This window comes from Eptatretus burgeri, chromosome 9 (assembly GCF_056783735.1).
Source record: "Eptatretus burgeri isolate ZD-2024b chromosome 9, Ebu_testis_v1, whole genome shotgun sequence".
Taxonomy (NCBI): Eukaryota; Metazoa; Chordata; class Myxini; order Myxiniformes; family Myxinidae; genus Eptatretus; species Eptatretus burgeri.
This window is the reverse complement of record NC_140969.1, coordinates 47,804,280-47,829,655: the sequence shown is the minus strand read 5'-3', so window position 1 is coordinate 47,829,655 and position 25,376 is coordinate 47,804,280. Positions and strand designations below refer to the sequence as shown.

General features: G+C 45.0%; 1 protein-coding gene across 4 annotated transcripts in view; it reads right to left on the bottom strand.

Annotated features, from left to right (window-relative positions):
* Positions 1-25,376, bottom strand: part of LOC147020085 (meprin A subunit beta-like) — an 80,645-nt gene that overhangs the window by 26,858 nt on the left and 28,411 nt on the right. For all 4 annotated transcript variants that reach the window (XM_085895110.1, XM_085895106.1, XM_085895107.1 and 1 more), the window contains 7 exons: positions 21,143-21,224; positions 12,767-12,884; positions 8,705-8,880; positions 4,720-4,941; positions 1,213-1,350; positions 273-850; positions 31-130 (listed from right to left, as the gene is read on the bottom strand). In XM_085895110.1, coding sequence (XP_085751236.1) covers positions 31-130; positions 273-850; positions 1,213-1,350; positions 4,720-4,941; positions 8,705-8,880; positions 12,767-12,884; positions 21,143-21,224 — 1,414 coding nt within the window. The remainder of the gene's footprint in view (positions 1-30; positions 131-272; positions 851-1,212; positions 1,351-4,719; positions 4,942-8,704; positions 8,881-12,766; positions 12,885-21,142; positions 21,225-25,376) is intronic.

The following is a 25,376-nucleotide window of genomic DNA, read 5'->3' as shown; positions in this document are numbered from 1 at the left end:
GGAGTAAGTGAAGAGGAACCATATACAAACCTGTTGAATGAACTTGTAATTTTGGGTCGGTCGTGATACTGTAAGAATGAGACATACGGAGTCGCACATCACTGTTCTGGTCCATCGCAAACATTGTGATCTGAGAATAAAGAAAACTCTGATTCAACACTGCATCACAATGAATATCATGAAATAAAATGATCCTTCCTGCCTCGACTCCCCCCCAAAAAACTCCAACATCATCCCAAAGCATCCAAGTTACAGCATCCCAAAGGTAGTACCTGCTTCCAGGGACAAGGCCACTGCAGTTCATCATCCTGATCTCCACTTGTCAAATGCACAAATAAACCAATGCTTTTATTGTTTTGTTGCCTTCCATTGGGGTACATTTTGAGCTGGAAAGAGTACCCATCGGTGCTGTTAAATCGTGGGCTGTAGATTGCTGATCCTGCTGGTGTTTTATCAAGAATGGAGGTGAAGTTTGTAATGTGCCAAATATGTGGAAAGCAGGATAGCTCCATCAATGTGAGGTCATCCACTGCCCAGCCCCCCGTCTCTGCCGAGACTCCAGCCACCGCACGTAAGGCCAGCCGGAAAGGATTGCTCTCAGACAGCGGTACTTGTGCGAGTGTCCACCGATTAATATTAGCAGCTGGTATGCTGGAGACCACTTTAAACTGTGAGGAATTTGAGGGATGACTAATAGCAATCTGGAGCTGGTCATCACGACTGCCCTTGTGCTGGTAATAGATCTGCAGGCATTGTTGGGTCCTTTGTGGTTGCAGCACACGGGTCTCGATTATTGCCACGTCGCCTGGACTCGCTGCGGTGCTGTTGAACAACAAATATGGACCTCCATCTATGGAGAAAAAAAACAGTGATAACTCGAATATTGTAAACCTTTAAAACTGTTGTTTATCTTTATTCTTTAACAGTGGGCTGTTCTGCAACCAATTTTTAAATCGATCTTTGTTATATTGAGATTTGGTTAAATTATGTACAATGTAACTTTGATTTTGTAAGATCTAGTATTAATTAAATAAATACTCAGCTTCATTATATACTGCATTTGATTGAACAAGATGTCAAAAAAGCTAAATTTATCTTCTCCTCATTTATGACTCATCAAAGCTGCTGTTAACTCGAACAAAACTGGATATAGAGTATAATAAGTAAAAGCAATAATTTTTTCGCAGCTGAGGATACCAAGTTTAAACTCACCATCTATTTCACTGGTGAAAAGACCTTCATGGCTTCCAGAGACCCAATGCCAGTCAGCATCATCAGTTGTGATCTGCTCCATGCCACAGATGGTGAGATTATCAAAGGTACATCGGTCCAACAAGGCCAATGAGGAAGCTACGTTCAAAAGGGGGGTATCTGGTCAACGAGTGAGTGTAATTATCATCACAAAAGAATGAAATGAAATAAAACAGCCAAGTTATTTGCTTGTTGGGTGAAAAATAATTTTAAACAGATGAAAACTCATGGAAAAGATGGACTGCAACAAAGGGCAGCTGGAAAACAAACTTAGGCAGCAGGTGACAGGTGAATAAGTCACAAACAACATTGGTGTGGAAGGGCAGAGCTACTAGTAAAAATGTGAGGGAGTGTGGGTGTGGGGGGGGGGGGTTGTGGAGAGTGGTGGAGGGGGATATTGGTAGTGTCAGCCAGGATAGAAAATATTGTGGATAGGCAAAGGAGGTAGCATCAGATCGTGATTAGCTGAAATCTTCAAATATTGGGGGAAAAGCAAGTTGAAACATATTTCATAAATGGCATAAAAGTGAGACAAACGAATGGAGGTCACCCGAAAGTTTGGACCTTGCAATGACAACACAAAATGGACCAAACAATGAGCTTGTGTGAAAGTCTAATGCAGACACAGGGTATAAGGCAGACAGGCAACTGGACCAAGATCGAAGGCAATAGAGGACTGCCAATCATAAACTTGATTGTGGTGAGACAAAAAAGGTCCTGTAATTCAGCATCCTGAGGGTTTTGGTTTTACTACTTTCTGGAGAGCAGGTGGGATGCAAAAGCATCAGCCCTTAGTGGGGAGATTCAATGGTGCAGCAGATTGCTGCCTTCCTCGTACATCATTAAGATGAGTTAGGAGCAGCCCAGTAAAGAACATTGCCTATGTGGATTATTCCAATGCGAAGCCCCTGCCTGGAGGCTAGTTTGTATACACAAATCTGGCTTGGACACATTCTGCCTGATGGAAAGGTTCGGGAGCTTCAGAGACTGCACTTCGTCTAAAACTTGGTTGAAGAAATAAACCAGATTTGCCATCCAATCTTTATGAAGCGAAAGAGTGAGGATGTGGCACCTCCTGACATGAAATAACATATTACAGGTGAGACAGATTGGAAATGTGGGCTGGCAGGATGGTCTCAATTCCAGAGGTATGCACACTTGCCTCTGAGCTGTCCGGCCAGGGTTTGAATCTTGACCCAGCTATAGAAACTGTCATCTTGGTGTTTCACACGCAGCGTGATTCATCAATGTGTATGCTGTCCCTTTGATGGATGCAAAACAGGGCTTCTCTCCTGCCAGCATTAGTTGGTTGATGTTAAAAATCCCAGCCAGCACAGGGATGTTAGCCCAATATTGGCAAAGGCCGTTGTTGTTCTTGTTGTTTAGCCCCAGACAGTTCTCATGAACAGTCCCGTGGCACAGCGACAGCACAGAGAGAGAGAGAGAGAGAGAGAGAGAGAGAGAGAGAGAGAGAGAAAGAGAGAGAGAAAGAGAGAGAGAGAGAGACACAGAGAGAGAGAGAGAGAGAGAGAGAGAGAGAGAGAGAGAGAGAGAGAGAGAGAGAGAGAGACAGACAGAGAGAGAGAGAGAGACAGACAGAGAGAGAGAGAGAGACAGACATAGAGAGACATAGAGAGACAGACATAGAGAGACATAGAGAGACAGAGAGACACAGAGAGAGACAGAGAGACACAGAGAGAGAGAGAGAGAGAGAGAGAGAGAGAGAGAGAGAGAGAGAGAGAGAGAGAGAGAGAGAGAGAGAGAGGGAGAGAGAGAGAGAGAGAGAGAGAGAGAGAGAGAGAGAGAGAGAGAGAGAGAGAGAGAGAGAGAGAGAGAGAGAGAGAGAGAGAGAGGGAGAGAGAGAGAGAGAGAGAGAGAGAGAGAGAGAGAGAGAGAGAGAGAGAGAGAGACAGAGACAGAGACAGAGACAGAGACAGAGACAGAGACAGAGACAGAGACAGAGACAGAGACAGAGACAGAGACAGAGACAGAGACAGAGACAGAGACAGAGACAGAGACAGAGACAGAGACAGAGACAGAGACAGAGACAGAGAGAGAGAGAGAGAGAGAGAGAGAGAGAGAGAGAGAGAGAGAGAGAGAGAGAGAGAGAGAGAGAGAGAGAGAGAGAGAGAGAGAGAGAGAGAGAGAGAGAGAGAGAGAGAGAGAGAGAGAGAGAGAGAGAGAGAGAGAGAGAGAGAGAGAGAGAGAGAGAGAGAGAGAGAGAGAGAGAGAGAGAGAGAGAGAGAGAGAGAGAGAGAGAGAGAGAGAGAGAGAGAGAGAGAGAGACAGAGAGAGAGAGAGAGAGAGAGAGAGAGTTCATGAGGACTGATCGGTGCTCTGAATGTGACTGTGCTGCCTTGATTAATCTGGACAGCAGGGAAGATTTGGCCTTCTGTGATGACTTTATTGTCAAAATTCTGCTTTTGTTTACAAGCAACCTCGTACAGTAGAATCTTGATGTGTGCACAGGACAATTCACAGGGACTGAAATCTTCCTCCTTCCTCCTGGTCCACCATCTCCACAGCACTTGACCTGAGAATACTTTCACAAAAGCATACTCTCCCTAAAACCTCAGTCTATCCCAGCGTGTATGTGGCTATCTTATATATATCCATCCTCTCAGTCCGTGTACATTGAATCTTGTAGCGAGGTTGTTGAAGTCAAACCACTTACTTTCTCAACATGTATGGCAAACACAGCTTCGGGAAACTTTATCTCACTTTGTCAGGTTCGCAATAAGTCAAAGTTCATATTTCGTACAATGATGTAGTAGATTGCAGGACTAGTGCCACAACACTTTGACTGTCCTGACAAAGTTTTTACTGGTCTTCTCAAGATTTATGTAGCGGCTAAACACACTTCATTGCTTGAACGATGTTATGTATAAGAGGAAGAAGAGACCTACAAACACAGAAGGATGTTCCTGCAATGCCATGGATTGTTGTTTGCAGAGCTAACATACATCCTGCCAGCTGGCATGGTGACAAATCGAGTTGCCCCAGATGAAGAGTGGAGAGTTGGGAATGATGGTTAAATGCTAGTCCATGTTTTCATAATTTGAGGTGAATATAAAGTCAATATCGTTAACTCTTTCGGTACCGGGCACTGGAACACGACACCAAAAATCAACAGACATGACCTCCCTGAAGCAATATGAAAAAAGAACAATGGAAGAAGATTGTCTGTCATGGAGGATGATGATGATGATGATGATGATGATGATGATATCAGTATTTCAAAATGTATCAGGGTTTAAAAAGGGTAGAACATTCAAATGCATGGTCCTTAGAGCAGTAAAACGAATGGACAAACATTTAAATGAACCTGCTTTAGAAATTAATGAAATTAAAATTTTGAGAGAAAAACAAAGATTTCGACAAAATGTAAGCAAAAGGAACAACTGAAAGATAACAAAGGTCTACAGCAGGATTTAACATGATGAACATACAGGGTTTTCAATAACTCACTGCAGCTGTACATTCGGTTGAGCTGTACGCGGTCCAGCTCGCTGATATCCAGTCTCTGCCCAATGATGTCCATGAAATGCGGGTCCTTGGGTATTATTGTGTTTAGACCTGGTGCCTTCTGGAATGCTTGGGAGTGGTAGTGCATCACAGATAAGTAGTCATACGGCACGTTCAGCGAGTCAGATTCCTGCAGGGTATTCTTTTTAAAGTTATGCTCTTTCCCTGTGCAGAAAAAAAAAATAATGAAATAAGTTTGTTTTCAGAAGCCTTGTCAGACAGACCAGATTGTACAAAAGGGTTTCATTTAACAAAAATTCAAAAACTCCTTGAATGGCAAAATCAAAGAACAACATCAAGGAGACTTGGAAGAGAGTGAATATTTCAGAAAAATTAAGATGAGTCCTTCAGAACCACATTGGATCAAACCAGTCTTTTTACCCACCTTTGAATTAAAACACCGTAAAACACTTCATTCCACAAAATCTACAAATGCAAAGAAAACTGAAAAGCCACTCCGATGGAGTACCTCCTGAACTGCTACACTTCATAGGGCATGGGGATGACAGGATTGGGGAAAGCCTTCGCGACCCCCATTCTTTGATAGGAAGTTTATACCGTGCTTTTCCTCCTGAGTCAGATTGCGAGGGTGTGTGATGGAGTGGTGCTGAGGTGTCGTCCACCAGATGGTGGTCTCCTTGGGTTAACCTGAGGCGGTCCCTTCGGGTGGGTGCCTGGAATGTCCTATCCCTAAGAGAGGATGATCACCTGTCTCTGTTATCATCTGAGCTCAAGCGTTTGAACATCATTATTGCAGCACTCTCTGAGGTTCGGAGACTGGATAGTGGCGAGATCATGGCGGGTGGTTACACCTACTATTGGTCTGGTCGCTCTGATGATTACCCTGCACAAGAACTTGCTGTAGCTGTGTTCAATAAGCTGACTCCCATGATAATTAAGGTAACACCGGTCAATGAGCGTATCATGAAACAAAATTTCATCACTCATCGAGTGTCGTTTCTCTGGTCTCTGGATATGTTCCGACTGAGGCGAGTGATCTCACCATGGAGGAAGCATTCTCTGCCATGCTCGAGTCTGTGGTTGATGAGTGCCCCCAGGTGAGATGCTTGGGGGATTTCAATGCATCGACTGGAACTGATAGGGAAGGTTATGAGACGTGTGCTGGTCCCCATGAGTATGGAAAAGTGAATCAGAATAGCACTAAGTTTCTTGACTTTGCAAGAACTCATGGACTGAGGGTGGCTGATTTATCGTTTCAGCACCAAGAGGCTCATCACTGGAATAGATATTCCAACGCTGGTGATGTGGCAAAGAAGATTGACCACGTGCTCATTGATGGTCATTGGAGGATGATCCAGAACTGCAGGGTCAACCGGAGTGTTCAGTTCCTCAATACCAACTACAGGCTTGTGGTAGCAACTCCGAAGTTTCAGCTTAAATCCAGAAGAATGGTATCATCACACCGAGGCTGGATGTTGGCAAGCTCAAGGATGAGAGGGTAGCTGAGGACTTTGCGAACAGGCTGAGTGTAGATTTGGGCGGTCTGGGTGCTTTGGGAAATCCTGAAGAGATGTGGAGTGCCTTCACGACTACCATCCTTGATGTTGCCGGGGGATGTCATATAACCCACTATCAGGCGAAGAAGAACTTTGACTCCCAAGGGACACTGGACACCATTGACCAGAATCACAGGGCCAGGCTTAATGGGAGAGCTGAGCTGTTCAGGGAGTTGAGGCATAAAACTGAATGTGCACTGAGAGCAGACAAGGAGGTCTATGTGTGAGGAATCTGTGAAGGAGTAGCGCATCAACTGTAGTCAAGTGATTCTCATTCTGCATGGAGAAGAATTTGTGCATTGCGTTCCTCCAAGCCCATCCCTTGGTGTATTGCAGTTGGAGCGGAGGGTGGTAAGCTCTTGACAGAGGAGTGTGAAGTGAAGGCCCGCTGGGCTGGTTACTTTGAGCGGCAGTACCAGGCCGATCCACCAGCTGTTTCGTTGGATGTCATGGGTGTCACTATTCCTATTGCTGACCCTCCAATCAACTGTGATCCACCTTTGTTTGTGGAAACACGGGCTGCGGTGAACCGGTTGAAATGGGGTAAAGCTCCTGGGATCTGTGGCATCCAGACTGAACTTCTCAAGGCTAGTAGAAATTCTGCACTCGTGTCATTGCATGCAGTTCTGTGCTCTGCCTGGAACACAGGCATCATCCCAACTGACTGGAAGAGGGGCCTTGTTGTCCCTCTCTGGAAAGTGAAGGGTGATCGCTAGGACTGCAACAACTAATGAGGGATGACGCTACTCTCGGTGCAAGGTTTTTGCTCCGATAATTCTTCATTGGGTTCGCCACAATCTGCTTGAGCAGGAGCACCCAGAGCAGAGAGACTTTACACAAAAAGGTCAACGATTGACCGTATCCTTGCTCTTCGGTTCCTCAATGAATGCAGATGAGAGTTTCGGCAGGAGCTGCTTGCAGCTTATGTTGATCTCTGTAAAGCGTTCCACTCAGTGAATTGGGATGTTCTCTGGAGGATTCTCGGTCTTCGTGGGGTGCCACCAAAACTTATCAATCTGATGTCTGAACTATAATTTGGTTCTGAGAGTGCTATGAGATGTGGTGGTTCCATCTCTGACTTATTTCCAGTTGTTACTGGAGTTCGTCAGGGGTGTGTACTGGCTCTCACACTTTTCAGCACTTCTACGGACTGGATTCTGGGGAGGATGTCAGAGAGATCAAGCTGCGGTGCAACATTTTGAAATGTCAAGATCTCTGACCTTGATTTTGCAGATGATGCAGTCATCTTTGTGGGGACTCTGGAGTTCCTTTTGGGAGCCCTTGAGACGCTGAATGATGAGTCGGTGCTCCTGAGATTACAGGTTTCCTCGGTAAACACCAATATCCAAGCATTCAATGACATCTTGGACGCTGATATTTTGTCTGTACCTGTTTGTGGTGAATATGTTGAGAGATTCACTTTCCTTGGCAGTGATATTCATGTCTCTGCTGGCTGTGAGCGAGAGGTCGATAGACATCTGGGTCGGGCCTGGGGAGTCATGGATTCACTGGATTATGGGGTGTCGTGCTGTCGGTGCCTATGCAGGACAACGAAAGTCCGAATCTTCAGGTCCTTGATGCTTCCAGTCTTGCTCTACGGATGTGAGAGTTGGACACTGACGAGGGTTCTGAGACAGAGACTTAACTTCTTCAGTACCAGGTCTCTTCGGAGAATCCTTGGCTATTGTTGGTCGGACTTTGTGTACAACGAGCAGTTGCTGAGAGAGACGAAGATGAGATTTGTTTCATGTATAGAATGTGTCAGCTGTAGCTGCATGAACATGTGGTTCATCTTCCTGACACTGATTCTGCTTCTGACACCAGATTCTCTCAGCAAGGGAGCCACATGAGTGACGGAGTCCAACAGGCCGACCACGTGCCTCGTGGTTGCAGCAGATTGATCACCATCTCAAGGAGATTGGGATTGGCTGGACATCTGCCTGGCAGGTGGCCAGATGGAGGCCCCTGGAGTCCTGGCAGAAAGTGGATGCAGTGACGCAATGCTCTGGTGCATGCTCCCATACATGACCTGACTTGGTGAGGACTTCCCATCTCAAAAAGGCACACGTGTCACACGCTCCACAAAGGTCGTTGCGATCTCTCAGGCCGATGTATACAAGCCAAGGTGGCTTGCTTGCTGTGGTTAAGCTGGATGCTTCGGGGATGGGTAAGGCTCAGTTCAGCCTTGGGGACACGTGAGTGATGGCGGCGGCTGCCAGTGACACACACACACACACACACACACACACACACACACACACACACACACACACACACACACACACACACACACACACACACACACACACACACACACACACACACACACACACACATACCAGTGAGGGGAAAAAAACTGAACAAAACTGGAAGGTAGCAGCAGATGCTGTGAGTCTTGCTTTCTCGCTCACCTTTCTTAATATTTAACCACTGGATGGTGACATAGTCATCACGGTCAGTACGAGACTGTTCATGCCAGATTCCAAGTGCGTGCAGTAATTCATGCTCCACAATGGCAATGCCATCACATCCAGTGCCGATTGACAGTTTCTGACGTCCTCTCTGCTTTCCCACATAGGACCAGCACCTACAGACAGAGCATGGTTCAATGAAGTATCCTGTAAAACATCCAGTTCATATTCCAATGAGAAATAATCATACCTACCTTGAGGTATGTCTGCCAGGATGGTGCAGAGGGTGTCCACTTACCTTTGAGCTGTTTGGTCTGGGTTTGATTCCTGAGGCAACTATAAACTAATGGATTGGTTACTTGCAGTGAGGGTGTTGCACATTGCAACATACTGCCTGCAAAAAAGATTGGTTCTCTCACACATGGCAATGACCAACTTTCTATCACACCTCTCCTATTCCTGCTGGATTGCAATTTGCTCTCACAAAAGGAATGGGCTTCCATCTTTCCAGCTTCTGTTGTTGATTCTTCCTGAGAGTACTTTCACAAAAGCCTACTTTCTCTAAACTGCAGGTTTATCTCATCCCATCTGTCACTATCCTAGCTATCATCTCCAGCCCTGGTGCACCGATTCCTGTCGCAAGGCTGTTGTGGTCATACAGCTTGATTTATCAACACGGTTAATTTGATGGAGGGCAACTTTAGGGCACTGCAAGACATTAGCAACAAGTGTGTGTCCCATCCTGATGCAAGCTCGAAAACATCGCCTTAAAAATCTCGATGCTGAACTCATTAGCCAGTCTCCTTCCTCCAAGTCATTGTGACAGATGTGGTCAAGTCCATCTTTGGTGTATGCTGCGCTCCTCTCATCCCCTCACTCAACTCAAATGACATCAATGCAGACCCTGCTCGAGCTCAATAAGAATGTCTCATCTCGTGTACCTCATTTGCTTTAAAATCTCACGGACCCAACTCTTCCCGTTCTACTCCCACATGTTAATTTTTTTAATTGAAGTATGTACATATGAGATTGAAGGGAATGTGAAAGTTGGTTCAACAGCCAGGAAAGAAGAGTAACAAATGAGTGGAGGTGAGCAGTGATCCTAAATTTTGGGAGTTTTACCAGAAGGGGATTTCTGGTGGACCACATGCACACGGCTGTCTGCCTGTCTGTGAGCAGGATATCTCAAAGTTGTGGATAAAGTCAGACAAACTTTGGTGGTGAGGTTGGGTGTTTCACAAGGATGAATGATTTTGGTGAAGATGTCAATCCGGATCTGGACATGAGAATTTTTTTCGATTTTTAAAGTGATTCTTCACCATTCAGAAATGGGGCCAAAATGAAACGTGGCATGATATTTTCACCGCTTCCCCCCCTCCTCCCACCCTGACCCTTCACCCACTCCTCCCACCTTGCCCCTTCCCCTCTCCTCCCATCCTGCCCCTTCCCCTCCTCCTCCTACCCTGCCCCTCCCCTCCTGCCCCTTCCGCCCCTCCTTCTTCCCACCCTGCCCCTTTCCCTCCCTACTCCCACATCCACCCTTCCCCTCCCTCCTACCACATCCACACTTCTCCTCCCTCCTCCCACATCCACACTTCTCCTCCCTACTCCCACATCCACCCTTCCCCTCCCTCCTCCCACATCCACACTTCTCCTCCCTCCTCCCACAAAGGAATTTCCACAGGGTTTTTAACCACATTTTGGAAGAGTAAATAATTAAAATAAAACCCGCTTTCAATTCCTACCAACCTCTAAGTTGCCATGTGTCGTATCAAAATCTGCCTCCTGAGGGACAAATTCATCGATATGGCTGGAAGAAGTCACGATACAGATGTTTATCCCGGTTGCCATGAAATGCAGCTGGGGTGTGTTCAGTTACAAAGTTTCTTGTAGAGCACTCACCAAGTGGCTGAAGCACTCAAGCAAGCACTCCATTCAAAACCGTCGATAAGGAACGACCGGCTTGGCAACGGAACACACCTCTGGATATCATGTCGACAGCGTACAGTACATACAAAACTTCAACAAAAGGACGTTTTAAAAAAATATATTTATTCAAGACTTAAAATATTAATCATGATTATCGTCAAAATGAAAACGTTCCCGCTCAGTTTAACACATTGTTTTACTTTTTAAAATGTGCATAAAATAAGAGGGGATGTTGAGTGTACGAAAGTGGATGTGGACATTTCATATATAACTATAAAGTGTACATGGACATAATAAATATCTCTCAGGAATTTTCCCGGCCTCCTGACTAATTAATTACAGACGCATTGCATGACGAAGCCGATTATTTACATCACATATGTGAATTACACGTCCATCAGTTTGGTTAAAAGCTTTGAAAAAGTCAGGCGAAAACCACAGAGGCCGATGAACCCTCAGACCTATGCAGATATGGTAAAGATTACAGATATATATTTTTTTCTCTTGGCAAAATATTCCACAAAATAATTGGGGGTCGTAATGAGTTGGGGAATGTGCTGGGATTGCGTTGGTTGATTGAGCATCTCCATCTCCTCTGAAATGTCCCAAATACTGTTTAGCACAGCATCTCAAAGAGTCTCTTCTAACCAAATCCTACTGCCTGCCTTCTTCCTAAAGACATAGGGTGTAGACGAGTTCCCGGCACCTTCAAACCGGATGCTCTGGGTGGGTGAAGGGGAGAGAGAGAGAGAGAGAGAGAGAGAGAGAGAGAGAGAGAGAGAGAGAGAGAGAGAGAGAGAGAGAGAGAGAGAGAGAGAGAGAGAGAGAGAGAGAGAGAGAGAGAGAGAGAGAGAGAGACAGCGAGAGAGAGAGAGACAGCGAGAGAGAGAGAGACAGCGAGAGAGAGAGAGAGAGTGAGAAAGAAAGAGAGAGAGAGAGAGAGAGAGAGTGAGAGAGTGAGAGAGTGAGAGAGTGAGAGAGTGAGAGAGTGAGAGAGTGAGAGAGTGAGAGAGTGAGAGAGTGAGAGAGTGAGAGAGTGAGAGAGTGAGAGAGTGAGAGAGAGTGAGAGAGTGAGAGAGTGAGAGAGAGTGAGAGAGTGAGAGAGTGAGAGAGAGTGAGAGAGTGAGAGAGTGAGAGAGAGTGAGAGAGAGTGAGAGAGTGAGAGAGAGTGAGAGAGTGAGAGAGAGAGAGAGAGAGAGAGAGAGTGAGAGAGAGTGAGAGAGTGAGAGAGAGAGTGAGAGAGAGTGAGAGAGTGAGAGAGAGAGTGAGAGAGAGTGAGAGAGAGAGTGAGAGAGTGAGAGAGTGAGAGAGTGAGAGAGTGAGAGAGTGAGAGAGTGAGAGAGTGAGAGAGTGAGAGAGTGAGAGAGTGAGAGAGTGAGAGAGTGAGAGAGAGAGAGTGAGAGAGAGAGAGTGAGAGAGTGAGAGAGTGAGAGAGAGAGAGAGTGAGAGAGAGAGAGAGAGAGAGAGTGAGAGACAGTGAGAGAGAGACAGTGAGAGAGAGAGAGTGAGAGAGAGAGAGTGAGAGAGACAGAGAGAGAGACAGTGAGAGAGTGAGAGAGTGAGAGAGACAGTGACAGTGAGAGAGTGAGAGAGAGTGAGAGAGTGAGAGAGACAGTGACAGTGAGAGAGTGAGAGAGAGTGAGAGAGAGTGAGAGAGTGAGAGAGAGTGAGAGAGACAGTGAGAGAGAGAGAGACAGTGAGAGAGTGAGACAGTGAGAGAGTGAGACAGTGAGACAGTGAGACAGTGAGACAGTGAGAGAGTGAGAGAGTGAGAGAGTGAGAGAGAGAGAGAGAGACAGTGAGAGAGAGAGAGAGACAGTGAGAGAGAGAGAGAGAGAGAGAGAGAGAGAGAGAGAGAGAGAGAGAGAGAGAAACACTGATTTGAGGTATTCTTGGGGTATTCTTCTCGTTTTTTCCCCCACACTGCATCACTTTGGAACAGTTTACCTGCACCCTGCTTTCCGCTCAATCCCAACCTACCTCAATTCAAGAGGAATGTCAATAGATTTTCTCCTTTCTGCTTAATATTTATACTTTCCCTTTGTGTAGTCCACACGTTGAGCGGCCTTTGGCCTTGTGGTGGGCGAAATCTCATTTAAAAAAACCATGTAGATTACAAATAACATCCCATACCCATTAGCTTTCACCACAGAAATGTAATCCTGTTCGCCTGTCCAGGGTACAAAGTCGATGCAGGATTTGAGGCGAAACATGTCGAACGCTTGCAGGATGACTCCCTTGGCATTGAGCTCTGCAAAATGAACATATGGTTTCAACATCAGCTTGTACACCAGCCTCATTTCCTAGCACCACTACAAAATATAAACCATTACAAAAAGACACAAAGTGAATTAAAATGTGAGAAAGTTTTCAACAATTTTAAGGTCATAAAAAATAATATGTATGGACTTATGAAGATAACTTGATGAATGAAAATGAACAGCTGAACAAACTTAAGTTTTGCATTCACACATGAAAGTCACTAGCCCCCACCCCCCCCCCCCATTTAGCGGGAGACAGGACTTTGCAATTGTGTGTGTATGTGTGTGTATGTGTGTGTATGTGTGTGTATGTGTATGTGTATGTGTATGTGTATGTGTGTGTATGTGTGTGTATGTGTGTGTATGTGTGTGTATGTGTGTGTGTGTGTGTGTGTGTGTGTATGTGTGTGTGTGTGTATGTGTGTATGTGTGTATGTGTGTATGTGTGTATGTGTGTATGTGTGTATGTGTGTGTGTGTGTGTGTGTGTGTGTGTGTGTGTGTGTGTGTGTGTGTGTGTGTGTGTGTGTGTGTGTGTGTGTGTGTGTGTGTGTGTGTGTGTGTGTGTGTGTGTGTGTGTGTGTGTGTGTGTGTGTGTGTGTGTGTGTGTGTGTGTCGTTTTTATCTAGAGATGCAGGTTTCAGAAGGTGGGAGCAAAGTTTTATTGTAACATCAGGCCAGATCATATCTGTGATTTCGTACAGGTACCATGTAAACCTGCACTAACCTGTTTCATGGTCGAGTTGTTAGCAACTAAACCAGCTCCCCCACGAGGTTTCCTGGTGAGGAGGAGGGTGTAGGAAATGGACACCCAGCAGGATTAAAAACAAAACCTGTCAAAGGGTGGAAGGAGCTCGTTTTGAGCCAACGTCCATCCATATCTCGTGCCCCACTGCGGCTGCAGATGGCCTCCTGCAGTTGGGTTAACTTTTTCAGGGAGGTTGGTGGCAGGGTTGCACTCCCGCCACCATAAAACACTTCATTCCACAAAGCACACAAAAGATGCAAAAAAAAACTGAAAACCTAATCTGTGGGAGCACCTTCTGTGCAGTTGCCATTTGTAGGGCAGCTCAATGGATGATGGGATTGGGGCAAAGCCTTTGTGACCCCAATTATTTGATGAAAACAGGAAAAGCATGGGATGACCTTGCTGGGTCGGATTGCGGATGTATTTCAGGGTGGTGCTGAGGTGTCGACCACCAGACGGCAGTCTCCTCAGTTTAACCTGAGGTGGTCCTTCGGGTGTGTGCCTAGAATGTCCCATCCCGAAGAGAGGAAGTTCACCTGTCTCTGCTATCATCTGAGCTCCAGCGTTTGAACATCAGCATTGCAGCACTCTCCGAGGTTCGGAGACCGGAAAGTGGCGAGATCATGATGGGTGGTTACACCTTCTACTGGTCTGATCACTCTGATGGTTACCAAGCAAAAGGAGTTGCTATAGCTGTGTCCAATAGGCTGAATCCCATGATAATTGAAGAAACACCGGTCAACGAGTGTATTATGAGACTGAGGATTCGTCACTCCTTGGGTGCCACTTCCCTGGTTTCTGTATATGCTCTGACTGAGTTGAGTTATCTCACTGTGACGGAGGCATGCTTGCCACGCTCGAGTCTGTGGTTGATCAGTGCCCCAGGCGAGATATTATTCTCGTCTTGGAGGATTTCAATGCATTGACTGGCACTGACAAGGATGGTTATGAGACATGTGTTGTTCCCATGGGTCTGGAACTGTGAACTAAAATTGCATTAAGTGCCTCGAATTTGCAAGAAGTCGTGGGCATAAGGTGGCTGGATCATGGTTTCAGCACTGACAGGCTCATCGCTGGACTTGGTATTCCAACATTGGTGATGTGGTGAAGGAGATTGACCATGTCCTCGTTGATGGTCGCTGGAGGATGATTCAGAACTGCAGCATCGACCAAAGTGTTCAAGAAGAGGGGCCTTGTTGTCCCTCTCTGGAAAGGGAAGGGCGATCGCCAGGACTGCAACAGCTACCAAGGGGTGATGCTTCTCTCAGTGCCGGGCAAGGTCTTTGCTCGGATAATTCTTGATAGGGTTCACCACCATCTGCTTGAACACTAGTGCCCAGAGCAGTCGGGCTTTGCACCAAAGAGGTCAATGATTGACCTTATCCTTGCTCTTCGGGTCCTCACCGAATGCAGACGAGAGTTTCAGCAAAGGCTGCTGACAGCCGATGTTGATCTCCACAAAGCGTTCGATTCAGTGAATCGGGATGCCATCTGGAGGATTCTCGGTCTTCATGGGGTACCACCAAAACTGATCAATTTGATTTCTGAACTACACTCTGGTCCTGAGAGTGCTGTGATTTGTGGTGGTTCCATCTACGACTTATTTCCAGTTATGACTGGAGTTTATCTCTGGTGTGTATTGGCCCCCACGCTTTCCACTGCTCGTGTGGACTGGATTCTGGGGAGGATGTCAGAGAGATCAAGCTGCGGTGCATCATTTGGGAATGTCAAGATCTTTAACCTTGAAGTAACCTTGATTTTGCAGATGATTCCATCATGAGGTAACATCAGTCAACGAGCGATACTGCTGAGTAACTCCTGAAATCTATCTGTCTGGGTTCTTTCTGACATCGTTCCTTTCACATTTGTTTTTTCATTTTTTTCACAATTCTCTTTATTCATTCTAATTCTTGCTTTTTCTTCTCTTTTGTCTTTTACTCTCTATTCCTCTCTTTATTTATCCATCTCTCAAAGGAGAAGTGAATTATTTCAGAAAATTTTCCGTGTGGTTCACTTGGCTGTGCCTGGATGGGTTTGAGGGTTGTGGGATAGCGGCTAAAACCCAATTCCTATCCAGGTTACTCCTGATGACTCCATCTTTGCTCTTTACTTCTTCGGGCTGCTTCTTTGTCTTCCATTTCATCATTTTTGCGGAGACACTAGACATCCTTCTGGGGACCCTCGAGGTGCTAAATGAGGAGTCAGAGCCACTGGGATTATGGGTTTCTGGGTCAACACCAAGATCCAGGCTTTCAATAACATCTTGGATACTGTTACCTTGTCTGTACCTATTTGTGGTGAGGATGTTGAGGTCACGGAGAGATTCACTTACCTTGGAAGTGATATTCATGTCTCTGCATGTTGCGAGCCAGAGGTCAATGGACATCTGGATCAGGCCAGGAGAGTCATGGATTAACTGGATCATGGGGTGTGGCACTGTTGATACCTATGCAGGAGGATGAAAGTCCGAGTGTTTAAGTCATTGGTTCTGGCAGTCTTGCTCTATGAATGTGAGACTTGGACTCTGACCAGGAATCTGAGACGGAGACTTAACTCCTTCAATACCAGGTCTCGTCAGACAATCCTTGGCTATCGCTGGTCAGACTGTGTCCATTGAGCAGTTGCTGAGAGAAACTCAGATGAGATATATTACCTGTATAGTTTGTGATAGTCAGATACGGCTGTATAGACATGTGGCTCATTTTCCTGATGCTGATCCTGCTCACCAGATTCTCTCAGCGAGGGAGCCTCATGAGAGGAGGAGGCCAATGGGCCAACCACGTGCCTCATGGTTGCAGCAGGTTGATCGGCATCTCAAGGAGTTGGGTATGGGCCAGGCATCTGCCTGGGGGATGGCCAGACGGAGACCCCTGGAGTACTGGCAGAATGTGGACGCAGCAATATACTACTCCGACACATGCTCCCATACCTGACCTGACCTGAACGGAGCCCTCCAGCTTTGTGTGTGTTTGTTTCTTGTCCATTTCTGTCCAGGCAATCACTTTTTTATTAGTAGTATTTTTTTATGATGATGAGAATATGTGAAGAAAATCATAAATAATTTTCTAATATGGTAATAATAATAATAATTAAATAATAATTCAATACGACACATACTTTTCCTCGCTTGATTGTAAATAAATGTGTTGCATAGAAATGTTCCCAGCTCGTTTTCGTGTTTTCTTCCATTGGTCCAGCATGGCCCCCACCCGAGTTTCGCCAGGACATTATTACCCAACGATCTGTTTCCTAGCCAGTACGTGCTTGGCAGTTCCGCTCGGCTGCATTTGATCTGGTAAGGTGATCCGGTTTAAGCAAGTGAGTACCGAGGGTGTGTTCCCCGGTAATTAGATCACGTGACCTTTAGGTAAACGGTAACTATAAGACGGAGGACCCTAAGTCACGTGGTCAAGTTAATGGCGTTCGTGGTCGATTAGTGACCCTCTGCATCACAAAATTAATCGTATGCGATGGCCTGCGATTCCAGAGAGTCTGGTGGGAACTCGAGGTAGTTCACCCCTCGTGGTCTTCGCCCCCGACCCTTTATCTGCAACAAGGATTTCTTTATTATCTTGCCAAAACGAAGTTTTTGCAAGATATGTTAGTCAGCTTGTATGTTTTTTTTTGTTGTTTTTTTTTTTTGTTTGTTTGTTTGTTTGTTTTTGTCTTTAATCACGTATAAAAAATTCTGCAGAGCACAGTTATCATCGGAAATTTTTGTAACTTCGCATATCAGAGGCCTATAGAGGTCCCTTTCAGTGCACAAAATTTTGAAGGTCAAGGTCTAAGGTCAAGGTCACTTTGGTGCAAATCAGGGGAGTCGACGAAACCCTTATTTTTTGAGTAATTTTGATCGGATCGTCTTCAAACTTCATGGGAATATAGTTCATGGTCTAGCGCTCAGCTGATTAATTTTTGGTGGCGATTGGCCTTGACATTCATATGTTTTTTTTATTTTGGTCTGTAATCACATATAAAACACTCTGCAGAGCACAGTTATCATTGGAAATTTTTGTAACTTCGCATATCAGAGGCCTATAGGAGGTCCCTTTCAGTGCATAAAATTTTGAAGGTCAAGGCCAAAGGTCAAGGTCACTTTGTCGCAAATCAGGGGAGTCGACGAAACCCTTATTTTTTGAGTAATTTTGATCGGATCGTCTTCAAACTTCATGGGAATATAGCTCATGGTCTGGCGCTCAGCTGATTAATTTTTGGTGGCGATTGGCCTTGACCTTCATGGTTAGCGCCTCAGGTCAAACATATTTGACCCCAAGGTCAAATTTTCAAGTTTTAGGAACCATATCGTGTAGTACCTCAAATTGAACACCTCGATGAGTGCTTTCTAGATATGTCAAGCTTGAGACATTATGACGTCATTTGGTGACGTTATGAGGCAAAAGCATATTTTTCATGGTTACTCTGTAGAACGATTCTCATCGGAATCTCTCGTAGGCAGATATTCCTCAAGGAGTCGCTCCTGGTGGATAGCAGCTCTGTTCACCGCAGTATGACCTTAAAGAAGTCACACGTGGTCACCTTTTGGCAAGATACGGGTCACTCTGCGGGTAACATTGGTTTATTGTTTTTTTTGTTTGTTTTTTTTTTACAATGATATTATGCACATGAGGAGGCCATTTGGCCCATCATGCCTGTGCCACACCAATACCAGATTAAATAAATCCGTCAATACTCCTTTCCTTCGTGTGCAGCCTTTTCACTGCTACACTGGTACTCATTTTGCCGACCTCGTGAGGATGACAGGCTGAGTCAACCCCCTGGTGTAAATTCAGCAGCCAACGGGGCTTGAACTCAGGACCCTATGATCCCAAGCCACCATGCTAACCACTAAGCCAACACCAGGTTATAGATTATATCATATATATATATATATATATATATATATATATATATATATATATATATATATATATATACATACAGATACACACACACACACACACACACACACACACACACACACACACACACACACACACTATTGATGGACTCCTCCCATGCTATGCTATTCTATCTGAAGAAAGCTGCATAAAGCGACCATGAAAGGCTCCACAAGGTAAGCCCTTCGCCATATCAAACCCTTCCCAGATTCCTCCACAGCTGTAAAGATATTCACATCTTGTACATACATGAGAATCCCAATGCTAAACACCCCCTCAGCTGCTGGACCGGTTTCATTGGTTATTTGTGAATCATCAGCGACTGCACAGACAGCAACATGCAACACTGAGACTCCCAAGCATGTTCCACGTGTAAATGTCAAAAGCAGTCAATATAAATGAAAAATAAAGACCCATTCACATCTATCACTTGTGATTGGAGAGAATCACCAATTACCTCTCACCAAATCAATTAAACCCAGGTGGCAAGGATTATAACAATAAATTGACTCCTCTCATACTCTTCAAGCCGAAGTAATCTGCATAAAACAACCATTTTTTTTCATTTATATGAGTATGGAGACTGCTTTTGCATTTCACGCTTTCCTCTAAAGCAGAGCAGGCATTCACCATTTGCACCTCTCTTTACACTGCATAATACATCCTCTATCCTCCTTTTCTTTCTCCCCCTCCCTTCTCCTTTAAAGACCAATGTAAGCCCTCTGGCTTGCGTCGGGTGAGCAAAGGCCAACCCCACACGTCAAATTAATCTCACCTTCTCTCTGTACCTCTTCCTCACCTCGTTTCCCCGGAATGACTGAGGCACCTGTGTTGTAGAACCTGTGACTAAGTGACTGACTAAGACTGGGCTTCTGTACTGGGGGTGAGAGCTTTCCTTTTTGACTGCTTGTAAATATGTGCTCCTTGCTAATTTATATAAACTGTTTCCAAAAATGTCCAATTGTCTTCTTCTGTTGGTTAGAACAGGGTATGTAGATAGCGACAGAGAGCTCAGCCCCACCGTTTCATTGTGATAAGCTAAAGCCACGTTCCACTTGCGATCTTGCTCGGCTGTTTTGATTAATAGCAGCAGAGCGTTTAGAAGCACGGTCTTTATCTGGGGTGATTAATTTGCTGGGAAGGTAAAGCGGTTTTTGGATGCTGGACACTACCTATATTAAGTGTCTCAGGTGTCATCTGTGATTACTTAGTAACCCCATCATGCCGCAAAGTTATGAGTTACCCGTGGTTTGTCAGCTTAAGGGTTGTCGGCCGGGAAGTGGGTCCGAGAAATCCCCTTGTGACCCCCACCGACCCCGAACCCGTAACATAATATACAAAGTTTCGCTTCGATCTGTTCAGCCGTTTCAGAGAAGGTATTTTAATGGTTTTTGTTCAATCCAAGATAGCTACCAAACCATGTGACCTATGACGTTTTAGTTCTCTTTTATATTGACATTGGTAGTCAAAGATATATTAAAGTTTTGGATCCATTGGTTCAGCAGTTTGAGAGAAGATTTTTTTTAATGGTTTTATAAAGGTTCTAACTTTAATCCAATGTACTCACATTCTAATAGTATGTACTTTATGGAAGAACTCACATTCTCATTGTAATACTTTATAGACATACTTGCATTCTAAATTGTATGTACTTTGTGGAGGTACTCGGTTGAAAAAATATAACGTGTAATACTGGCTACCACCAGGTGGCATTTTTGGCCGACATTAGCACATTATGTGTGGACAGACAGACTGACAATCAAATAAAAAGGTGTCAGGTGGTAGCCTGATAGGTAGGACAAAAATCGTGCAAATGACATCACTATCACCTTGACCTTTGAACATGGTTGCAATTTCATACCTGTATCTCGAAGAGTTTTCGAGTTATTGTCTTTTTTTTGTCCCCAAGAAAACCCCCTATATTTTAACATGGGCGACGTTATATGCCAATGGTTTGCCACCATTTTGGAAATGCATCCTCTGTCCCCCAGCCCCTACAGAAATCTTGCATTTTAATAACGATCAGATTATCAAATCTGCTCGGAATTTGTTGGTGATGTTTTCCAACTCATTTGTGTCAAGTTTGACGTCATGTAACACAAAAACTTTTGGTCGTATTTGTTTTATGCAAATGACATCACTGTCAACTTGACCCTTGACATATATAGTCAAAAAACATTGACAGCCTCACTTTTGTCCTTCAGAATCATCTGGTAGTCTGACGAAGGTAGCTTGAAAGCGTTCGCGAGTTATCACACTCACAGACAAATATACAAACAAATGGGAGAGACCGACATGTGATGAAAATTTTAAATTTTCGTCATAACAATCAAGCTAACTAATTAGTCCTCTAGATTAATTACATGATCTAACTAACAAACAAACGGACCCAAATATAATACCCTCTGAAGAGGATGGGTTTTGAATTTTTTACTCAACCCTCTTGTTTAATTTTCTTTGTTTCCCAGGGTCACATGCAACTTTATAAGATCATTTTTCCCAACCTTGTATAAACATTTGTATTCTTTTTTTATTTTATTTCTTCTCGTCGTTAAATAGCCTTCTTTTTCACAATTTCCCAATGTTGTAAAAATGTGACGTACCAAGACTGCTGTTCAGATGATAAGGAATGATGCTGGTCCAATGCTTGGTCTTATCCTGGATTGTGCTTCTTTGCTTCCCATCCTGGAGATAGCACACAGAACATTTTTTTTAATCCTCCTTAAAACAAGTGTCTTCTCTAACCTTGTTCTCTGACAGCACCACGTTGTTCGACGGTGTTGTATGCAAAGCATTCTTCTATGACAATCTTCCAAAAAATTACATTGCAGTGAATTTAATCATAATATTTCTAGTTTTGTTACATCTTCAATTTTTCTTGCCCATGATATTTAATTCCGGTGCAGTACTTACAATAACTAACCAATGCATTTGCAAATAATTTGATCTCTCTCAATTATCTCCAATTCTGTCTAGTTTTAAGTTTCTTTTAATGATACATTTATAAAATACTTTTAGTCTTGCTTAGTTTGTGTTAACCATTTATCTTGATTAAATGTACCCTGTTTCATCGTGGGTTCAAAAATAATTTGGTGGTATGATTTAAAAAAAAAAAATTGATCAAGCCATGATGTGGGAAATTATTGTGTGTGCGTGTGTGCGTGTGTACTGTTTCGGACTCGGGAGTTCGGGGCTCGCCACAAGGAGAAGCACTCGGGTCCCTCCCAAATGCAGGGTTCTGAAGCCGCTGGGCAGAGATAACTCTGCACACCGGTGGGTTGCCAAGCAACCACAAATGCCGATTGGCACTGCCAATCCCGGCAGGGTTATACTACCTCATGTGATACCTTACCAGTGGACGGCCGAACCAATTAGGGTCTCGTGCCCTCAGCGCACAACTGGATTATTGCCAACCCATAAAATGAGTGCATGCTGGCTAACAATAGCAAATTCGGTGGGGCAGAACTTCCTGGCTAAGCTAATGTGTGGACCAAGCTGGACCAATGAAGGAAAAGACAAAATGAGCTGGGTACATTTACAAGCAATTTATTTATAAAGCAAGGGCATGGAAAGGTCATGTGGCACAATGAAGGGTTTTATTTAGCAATATGTACAGCAGGGAAAGCAAGTCACGAGGTGTGGCAAAAGACAGGTGCCATCAGACAAACACCCAAGGAAATTTGAGAGTTCAGAAAGAGGAGAGGCAGTTGGGGGTTTTTCAACCTCATCCAATAACTGGCGTGGCCGACGGACCTATGCTTTCCAGTCACTTTTAGGAGGGGGGGGGAAAGAGGAAGAAAAACTGGGGTTGTATATGGTGCGTGAGTGGGAGGTGTAAATGTAATGCAGACGAGGTGCAGAAGAAGTGGAAATCGGTAATGCTCTTTCAGTTTCTGCGTCTACAGCAGACGAGACAGTCGATGGGAGAGATACAGTCGATGCATGAGAGGATAGCTTAACGGGGAATGTGAGAGAACCTGAAAGTGTGGATGAAAATTAGTACTGGCTGTGGAACATCGCGGGAGCCAAATGCCGATGACCGGGAAACTCCTCGGCAATGACTTGGTACTGCTCGCTTGGCTCAGTCACTCACGCTGCCCTCTCAGCTCGCAATGGCTAGATGGATGACGTTCCCCACTCGGTGAGTGAGACTCACCAAACCCGAGCCGACAGTGCCAAACACTGAGCTCTGTGAGTGTCTTTTTTTTTATAGAGCCCGGGCGAAGGAGGAGCCAAAAATGAACTGATCTTCGAAGGGCTTGTGGAGGGCTGTCCTTCCTTGCGACTGCTGTGGGCTTCTCAATAAGGTGTACAGGGTTGAGAAGGAGTTCAGGTACATTGATGGGTGAAAGGTTTGCATGAGGAAACACCTCAGGTTCAAACACAGGTGGTGTTAATACAGGAGGGGGTGACAAAGGCACTTGAGCCAGTTCAATGTTTGGCTCCCCATGACGTCACCTGAGTTGGTCAACATGTTTATGGATGCATCTACCATCACACAACTTCACAAGAAACATAATTTCACCAATGTTATCAATAATAATGCAAGATAACTACTTGGTTCCACATCCGGAGTTCAACACGTATACAGGATCATTGATCTGGAAGTTGCGGTAAACAGACGTTTGGTCGTGATTACGTTTCTGTTGATACTCATTATTCTCAACCTCGACCATTATGTCCGGGTGCACTAATGATAACCGTGTTGTTAATTCATGACCCATCAGAAGCATGGCGGGTGAGCGACTGGTGGTTTGGAGTGGTTTGGTGCAGTAGCTGAGCAACACACGAGCTAGACGAGAATGAATGGAGCCTTCGTTGATGCGGCTTAGACTATTCTTGATGATCTGAACAGCACTTTCAGCTTGACCATTACTGACGGGTTTGTAAGGGGCAGATGTGTTGTGCTTTATGCCATTCATTTTACAAAAGTTCTGAAACTCTGAACTCATAAATGCCGATCAATTATCTGATGCAATGGAGTTTGGAATACCATGTTGTATGAACATGGTACGTAGAGCTTCAATTGTTACAGCAGAGGATGGAGATAGCACCACGAGAGTTTCAATACATTTGGAGTGGGCATCAGCGATGATACGGAAAAGCTTCCCTTGAAATGGACCAGCATGGTCGACGTGTAGTCTGGACCATGGCTTTGATGGCCATGACCACATAGCCAATGGAGACTGTGGCAGTGTATTGGCAGGGTTTGACAAGTGTAACAATGGCATGCACTGGACCCAATGTCACTGTCAAAACCAGGCCACCAAACATGGGCTCGAGCAATAGCCTTCATGGTGACTATGCATGGACGAGCATTGTGGAGTTCACTAATAATTAAAATTTCCCCACAGAGTTTAGGTGGAATTATCACTCAACTACCCCAAAGCAGGCAGTCTGCATCAATCGAGAGCCCATCCTTCTGGATGAGGTATGGTTTCACCCCTTTCGGTCATGATGCCCAATCATCTGAAATAACACAGCGTTTAATTTGAGACAAATCTGGATTGCTATTGGTAGCACAAGCAATCTGCGTAGCGGTTATGGGCGCCTCATCGTGATGACGTTAGCCATGAGATGAATTATATCGCGAGATTGTGTAGGTTTTGGGATGGTTACGGGAAGCGGTGAGCGACTAAGTGCGTCAGCACAGTACATTTCCTTACTCAGGTGGTACACCAATGAATAGGCATAACTGGCAAGGGTCAAAGCCCAACGTTGTACATGACCTGATGATGTGGGCAGAATGGCACTGGTTTCTACAGGAAATCTAACAAGGGTGTGATCAGTCTCAATGGTAATACGTCTTCCAAAGACATATTGGTGCATCTTTCATGTGCCCCAGACACACACTAACACCCCTCGTTCTACTTGAGCATAGCGACGTTCAGTGTCAGATGGAGTTTGTGATGCAGACGCAACAGGCTGGAGATTACCGGTTCCATTTGTTTGCAACAACGTATACCCAATGTCATATGAAGAGCTATCACAACTGAGAATATGTTCCTTGGATGGGTCGTAATGGACAAGTAACGGTGAGGAGGACAGCATGGTTTTAGCGGCATTTAATGCTCCTGTTTGGGCAGCTTCCCATTTCCAGACAACGCCTTTCCTGAGGAGAAGATGCAGAGGCTCGACGGTTGTGCTTAGTTGAGGCAGGAAATTACCAAAGTCGGTCAACATACCCAGGAATGCAGTGGTGGGAGAGCATGTTACCACCCAGCACAAGGTTGTGGTGTTTGTCGTACAGATGGAGAAACGGAGGGAGGTTAAGAGAACAAGGAATTACAAGGAAATTATGTGCAGAAGGAGGCCATTTTCGGCCCATCAGGCCTGCGCCACAACAATACTAGGTTTAATAAATCCGTCAATACCCCTTCCCTTCATGTGCAACCTTTTGGCTGCTACACTGGTACTCATTTCGCCAACCTCGGAAGGATGACAGGCTGAGTCAACCCCCTGGTATTGTATTCAGCAGCCAACGGGGTTTGAATTCAGGACCATAGGATCCAAAGCCACCACCCTAACCACTAAGCCAACACCAGGTTAATGATGTGGGCAGAATGAGAGAAGATTATGAGGTGGGGAAGTGTAGGGGAAACGTCTGCCTCGAGTACAAGTAAAGGTTGAAGGCGAGGTATGAGCAACTTAGCGAAGAAGCGGAATGTTTGGAGAAGGAGTGGAAGAGGTCCAGAGAGGCGCTTCGGGGAATTGCTGAAGTTTTTTGTGGAAGGACATCAAGAAAGGTTGCATCGTCGAGAGATAGAAACCAGGTATGGTGGACAGAGGAGGTAGCAAAGGCAGTTGGTGAAAAGAAGCAGGTTGGAAAGAGGATAG